The sequence below is a fragment of the Mus pahari genome, chromosome 5 (assembly GCF_900095145.1).
Source record: "Mus pahari chromosome 5, PAHARI_EIJ_v1.1, whole genome shotgun sequence".
NCBI lineage: Eukaryota > Metazoa > Chordata > Mammalia > Rodentia > Muridae > Mus > Mus pahari.
The window spans coordinates 102,006,672-102,014,171 of NC_034594.1; the positions used below are offsets into that span (position 1 = coordinate 102,006,672).

Genomic DNA, 7,500 nt, shown 5'->3' on the forward strand with positions numbered 1-7,500 from the left:
TTGGAAAGACACCTGTCTTGTTATGCGGGCGCTGAAACCCTAACTCCAGTGCTCACTGCCAAGCATGCCTTCTTTATCACAGCACCATCTCTCCAGTCCCACAATCCACCTGGTTTTGAAGCAGAGGCTCTTACTGGCCTGGAGCCATCCAGGAAATCTAAGCTGACTGCCCAGCAAGCCCCTAAGGTGACCTGTCTCTACCTCCTCAGCCCTGAGATTACAAGTGTATGTCACGTGTCACCATACCTGGTTTTCTAAATTTGGGTTCCAGGAGTTGGACTCAGATCCTCATACAGGACAAACACTCTACCAACTGAGTCAGCTTTTGTTTGTTTGTTTGTTTGTTTTTAAGTATTAGTCAGTTCAGTTCCCAAGTTAAATTCGGAGTTGTGCTGGACTGCATATCATGTTGGAAAGCATCTCTGAGCTGAAGCACAGGCTCTGCTGCCCACACATTATCCAGCCTAAGAGAAGAAGCATCTCTGAGGGCATTTCCTGGACCGTTCAATACAGTCTGCTCTCCCGCACTGAAGACATCAAAGGCCTACAGTCCTCCTTAGACACCTCCAGTCAGGGGCAGCAGCCACTCAGTAGCTTCGAGCTAAGCACATCCGAAGGGCTTCCATACTAAACAAAGCCTGATGCCTTTCATCAACAAGGTACCATTAGCATTGACCTTTTGCAAAAACAAACAAAAGACAAAACAAACAAACAAAAAGATTTAGCAACCTCCCCTAGACTCTCCTAGTGAAAAAGAGGCAGGGCTATGTCCATGCAAAAACAGTTCTCACCTCAAAAGGAGGGAGAGACAGTTTGTTCTGCAGTCACATACACGGAGAACGTTGGCCCAGGAACACAGATTCAGGTGACCCAAAATTCCAGGCTGCAACTGGTAACAGTTTCATGACACTCTGGGAACTTGAGTTTACAGTTAGAATCTCTTCTCTCACATCTTTAACCCCAGTGCTACGAGCCTCAGAGAGCTCACTGACACTGTGTGGAACCTTTAGAAGCACACACTCTGCACACAGGACCCTTGTTTCAGAAGGCCACTGAAACCATTCTCTCTCATTTCCTTCTGTCAAATGCTTCCTGCCTCGAAACCAGTGGGTCTCGACCTGTGGGTCTTAAACCCTGTTGGGGGAATCAAATGACCCTTTCACGGCGGTCACTTAATACTGTTGGAAAACAAAGGTATTTGCATTATGATTCATAACAGAAGCAAAATCACAGTTATAAAGTAGCAACAAAAATAATTTTATGGATGGGGTGGGGGTCGGTCACCACACATGAGGAACTGTATTAAACTCTCGCAGTGTTTAGGGAGGCTGAGAAACTGCTCTAAAACCACAGTCAAGAGATTCCCCTGACCAGGGGCAGGCTGAGGGGAGGGAAAGGCAGGGGTGTTTCCAGATAAACCATTATACAGGAGACTAAGCCAGGGAAGTGGGTAAGGAGAGCAGATGGCGGGCAGGAAGTGAGAGGGGAAAGAACGAGCTTACGGTTTTAAAAACTGGTTGTTTGTTTGTTTGTTTATCATGTGCCAAGGTTCATATGTGGAGAGCAGGAAAGGGGGGAGGAGGAGAAAGAAAAGAGGGAGGGTGGAGAGAGCTGGGAGGAGAAGGCTGTGGGGGGGGGGGCGGGGGGGAGTAGAGGAAGTGAGAAGGGAGGCCCAGCCCTGAAGGCCAGCGGGCAGCTGAGTGTCACAGGCCCATGGAGCCCGTGGAGCCCGTGGAGCCCGTGGAGCCCATGGAGCCCGTGGAACCAAGAGCTAGAGGAGAAGAAGAGGTCGGCACTCAAAAGGACTCAGCCATCAGCCAAGGGACAGCCTTAGACTCCGTCCTTCAGAGCCTGTGTCCCTGCAAACAGGAACAGCACACCACCTGCCCTTCCTCATCGGAGCAGGTGCAGCGGGGCCCAAACAGGATGTGACTCTTTAAAAACAACCCACGGTCAAAATGAGAAGGACCACAGAAAAACCAAAATAATAAAACAGCCCATCTTGGCATTAAACAACATAATGTGTACCGTGAACGCATGTAACTTTTGTTCATTAATGAAAAACTTAATTGCAGTGGGTAAGGTCATCACTGGCACAGATTTCTTGAAGACACTCATTTTTGTTTTAAAGTTTCTCTTTTTCTTTTTCTTTATTTATCCTTGTTTTGTTTTGTTTTGTTTTGTTTTAGAGACAAGCTCTCATGTCGTCCAAGCTACCCTCAAACTCACTCTGTAGCTGAGGATGACCTTGAACTTCTGACCTCCTGTCTCTGTCTCCCAAGTGCTGGGACTACAGACAGGTTCCACCAACTCGAGTTTAAACAGTGCCGGGAGTGGAACCCAGGCAAGGCAGGGCAAGTGCTCTACCACCTGAACCACATCCGCAACACTGGAAGCTGCTATTGTATTGTAAATAAATAAATATCATCCTGGTAGCATCTAACAAGTGTCGGCTCCATGTTCTAGAACTAGAACAGGGCAGAGCTGCAGAGAGCGCTCTCCCAAAATCTGCCTTACCAGAGGTGTGGTGCAGGGGTGGGGGGGCAGGCTTATGCCCTTTACTTACACAACCACAAAGCGCCACCCCCGTAGGCCTACTTCGGGACTCACCCCAGAAACCAGGCTGGCTCAGTTCCTCTTCCAGCCAAACCCCAAGGGGCTGGTGACACCCAGGAGGATGAGAGCCAGCTGACTTCACAGCTGGGCAACTCCTGGCTATCCAGAAACTGAGCCACTGCAGGCTGGGGAGATGGCTCAGTGGGTATGAGGACCAGAGGTCAGATAGCAGGATCTACATAGAAAGCCTGTTATAACTGGTAACCAGAGCACCTGGGGGAGGGGAGGCAGAGACAAGAAGATCCCTAGGGCTTGCTCGCCACCAGGCAAGCAAATAGCAAGTTCCTGGCTCAGTGAGAGACCTGGCCTCAAGGGAGAGGTCTCTCACTGAACTGTAGCAGAGGATGCATAACCTCCTCCTCTAGTCTCACAGGCATATATACCATCGCACACTTACATACACACACACACACACACACACACACACACACACACGCACACGCGCACATGTACACATACACATACACACATTCACATACACACACATACATGTACACACACACATTCACATACACAGGCAAGCATGGGCACACACATGCGCACATGCTCATGCTCGCATACAGTGACCCATTCTTGCACTAAGCCTCACTCTGAGAATTTCACACTGGATTAAAAGAAAGGAACTGGTTTTGACTTCTGTTTTGTTTAAGATGGTCTCGTGTACCTCAGTATCCCAGACGGGGCTTGAACTCCGCATGACCCTCATTTCTGGGTCCTCCTCCCTCTACCTCTCAGGGCTGGGGCTATGTAACAGGTATGCACCTCTAGACACGGTTTGTATGGTGCTGGGGCTCAGACCCAGGTTTTCATAGTCAAGCCTTGCCCATGGAGCCACACCCAGCTCCCGGACCGTGCCTCTGTCAGGGCAGGGCTGAGCTGTGAGAGAGAATTCAGCTTGGAATTGAGGTGAGAGGTTAAGGTGTGATTGGGAAAGACATCCATTACCTTGAAGCCCTGAAGAGTACTGTCCCTTGTTTGGTCCAGGCCCTACAAGTCGTGGCGAAGGCTTCATGCCTGTGGTGGTTTGACTATGCTTGACCCATGGGAGGTGCTCCTAGTAGTAGGAGTGGCCTTGTGGGAGGAAGTCTATCACTGTGTAGGCTGGCTTTGAGGGTTCCTAGTTCTCAAGCTCCACCCAGTGCAGGAGAGTCGATCTCTTCCTGACTGCCTTTAGATCAGGATGTAGATAGAACTCTCAGTTCCTTCTCCAGGACCCGCTCTGCCTGGACTCTGCCACACTTCCAGCCATGATGATAATGGACTGAACCTCTGAAACTGTAAGCCAGCTCCAGTGAAATGTTGTCCTTCATAAGAGTTGTCTTGGTCTCTTCACAGCAATGAAACCCTAAGTCAGACAATGTATCTATGGGGAATCATCTGCTCAGGCTTTCAATTCCTTTTTCATTAGTTCCCCGCCCCCCTTCTCATACATATGTTTATGTGTGCAGGTACTCCTCCCATACAGGTGTATGAGCAAAACGTTGGCATCAGTGGTGGAGGTGCCTTCCTCTCGTCACTTCAGCTACCCAGAGAGCCCAAGGATGCTCCTGTCTTCTGTCCTCAACGTTGAGATTACGGGCACAGCCCACTCCTGTGTCTGGCTTTCCAGTGTTCCTGAGGACTGAGCTCAGGTCCTTGTGCTTACCCAGCAAGTTCTTTGCCCACTGAGCAGTCTGCCCAGCCCTGTGAGTTTTATGTTCAGCAGAAGTTTCTACTCTTTTCTCTGGCACAGCAGCTCTGAAGGAGTCTGGCACCTTTAGCCAGGCACATGTTCTTCCAGTGTTGTAAACCTGGCCGGCTTCTCTTCTTTTGTGTCCAGGCCTGATTTCTCTGGGCATTTGATTTGACAAACCTAATTTATGGGAAGCATTCTGTATCAACACTCATCCTGAGTCACAGCAGGATATGTGACTGGCTGGCTGGCTTCTAGAAACTTCCCTGGTACCAGCACACTTGACTGAAAATTCTGTGGCTTATCCCCAGATGGCTCTCCACCCTATTACAGGGGCACTGGCTCCCCCTACTACAGGGGCACTGGCTCCCCCTACTACAGGGGCACTGGCTCGCCCCTGTCCATTGCCACTCTATTCACAATAGCCAGGAAATGGAGCCAGCCTAGATGCCCATCAACAGATGGATGGCCAATGAAAACATGGTCCATGTACATGATGGAATGTTACTTAGCCATTAAAAACAAAATTTGCAGAAAGATGGATGGAACTGGAAAAAAAATAAGTACAGTAACGTAGCTCATTATGATAAACACGCCCTGTTCTCTCTCATACACCGATCCTGGCTTCTACTTTTTATATGTGTATATTTATGTGGGATTGTTTGTGTGCATGTGTGTGTGGCTGCCGGAAAATTAGAAAGCAGATCATGAGAAACCAGGGCAAATAGGCTCTGAGGAAGAGTGCAAGAGAGAGTATGACAGGAAAGCACAAGGGGTGAAAGGTACAAACGGGTCACAGGGAAGACAGGGAGGGGAGCCACAGGGAAGACAGGGAGGGGAGCGGGCACTGGGAGAGCAACCAACACTGAGAATGTATCTCAAACCCTGTTACTTTGTATGCTAACTTAAGAAAGGAGAGAAAGTGGAATGGAGAGATAACTAAGTTGGTGGTAAAGTGCTTTCGTTGCAAGCATGAAGACCTGAGTTCGAGCCCCAGAACCAACATAAGAAGCGGAACTGACGGCACACACTTGTATTCTGAGTACTGGGTAAACAGAGACAGGTCGAGCCCGGGGGCTCAGTGGTCAGCCCTTCTAGCCAAACTGCTGAGCTCTAAGACAATGAGAGACCTCATCTCAAAGGGCAAGGACAGCACTCCTGAGGATAACAGCTGAGGTTGCCCTCTGACCTCCACACACATGAATGCCCACATGCATGCACCCCTTCCCTACCCACAGACATTAACAATTAATAATTTTCTATGCTCTGGTAGTGTTAACTGGCCCTGTGTGCTGGTGAACAGCAGCCTTTACCTTGCAGCCCAAATGTTCCTCATTAACTTTTCATGATGCTAAAAGCTTACAAATGAAACCCACCATAGGCAGGATATCTACAATGTGGTATACATTTTCAGCCTCACCCCAGAACTGATAAAAAGACTGCAGTAGCGTTGGATTCTCCAAGGACAGGGTCCATCTCGGGTATAACCGTGTGGCTCTCCAACATTTAAACCTGACATGGGCAGATCGTTAGATATTGATATGGTGAGGCAGGATTAAAATTCTGGATCTCTTCGCCTAAGAGCATCTGCACCTTGGGAAAATGAGTGACTACCCCCAGCTAAAATCGCTTCTGCTACCAAGAGAAAAACAAGGCTCATTTCTACAGAGGCCTGAATGCAGTCATCCATCCCATGCCATTACACCTGCTGAAAATTAATCTTTAATATCTTTATAAATGAATGTGTCAGCTGGCATGGTGCTAAAAACTGCTACTTAGTAATATTTCTTCAAATTCAGGTGCATTTATATCCTCTGAAAAAATGTAGGGTATTGCCTGCTTGACATGTAACATACATAATCACACTTGGTACCTCCTGTGTTAGCAGATTCCAATTCTAGCAGAATGGGGTGTGTGACATACAGTTTGATGGGGAAGAGAATAGATGGATATAAGACCTACACCAGCTAGGCAGATCATATATACATGCATGTGTGTGCGTGAGCACACACACACACACACACACACACACACACACACACACCAAAAATTACTCCCAAAATGACACAGAATCTATAAGAAATATAACATTGACAGTGGTGTAAATATTTCCAAATTGAATCATTCCCTCCTGAAACAAGGCTCTTTAAGACTCAGGAAATAAAAGAAACTTATAAGATGTAGGAAGTCAACAAAGTTTACAAGTCTCAGGATGCTCCTGAAAACTACAAGACTCACAAGGTCCTACCCCCAAAGTTATATAGAAAGTTACATATTCATGTATACTCTCCCTAATTATCCTGACTTGTATAAAAATGATTTGCTGTGTTCAAGCTTAAATCCAAACACATCCTACAAGTCAATGTGTTCAGCTTACATTGTCATGAACCCAAATGTGAAAAACTATAATGTCAGCATCTTCATTACCTAGTAACCAAATCGGTTGCCTTCTATGAAGGCTGTTCAACAGAATGTTACAAAAACATCCAGAGAATATAGAAGAAGAAAGAGTTAAAGTAATGACCAGAGGATAAGACAGTGAGAAACATTTCTGCCAGAAAGTATGTCTTCCAGTTTATATATCTAGACATCAGTTATCCTAGGAATCTTAATGGAAATAGATTTACACACTGCAAAGGAAAAATAATACCTTATTACAGCAATTATTAGATGAATTTAGACAACAGACAGGATTGCAGCTGCATAAGTATAATTTCTTTTTTATGAAAATATGACATTGCTTTAAAACTAATCAAAAAGTGTAAGGGCAGGACACAAAAGACAGTATCAGCTCAACTATGTGAGGTCTCATCTGACCCAGAACTTTACTTTGCCGAGTATTCTTGGAGTAACCTCTTCTGCCCCCTAAAAATGTTCCATGATCTGTCTCCCTCAACGCAAGATCCTTTTTTACCCACTCACTGCAGCAGACCCATGTGAGAATCAAGGTGGGAACTTAGGAAAGAATGTTAGGAAAGAAGGACCTTACCACTTCAGGGAGCAGCCTAGTTGAGAGGTCATGGATGGCTTTGACCACTATGCATATAGATGACAGAAGAAAGATCACCCCCAAGATGACACAGGCTCTGTAATAGAAAGAAAATAGACAGTCTAAATTAAAACATATCCCCGTTATCCTCAGAAAGTAAAGGAAACTTACAAGTCTTAGGAAGTCAACAAAACTTACAGGTCTGAGAAAACTCTTGAAACTC

The 7,500-nt window shown here is 46.6% G+C and overlaps 1 protein-coding gene across 1 annotated transcript in view; it reads right to left on the minus strand.

The window, feature by feature from the left end:
- Window positions 1-7,500, minus strand: part of Tmem163 (transmembrane protein 163) — a 173,996-nt gene that overhangs the window by 19,536 nt on the left and 146,960 nt on the right. The window contains exon 5 of the mRNA XM_021198549.2: window positions 7,278-7,374. Within this exon, the coding sequence (XP_021054208.1) occupies window positions 7,278-7,374 (97 nt within the window). The remainder of the gene's footprint in view (window positions 1-7,277; window positions 7,375-7,500) is intronic.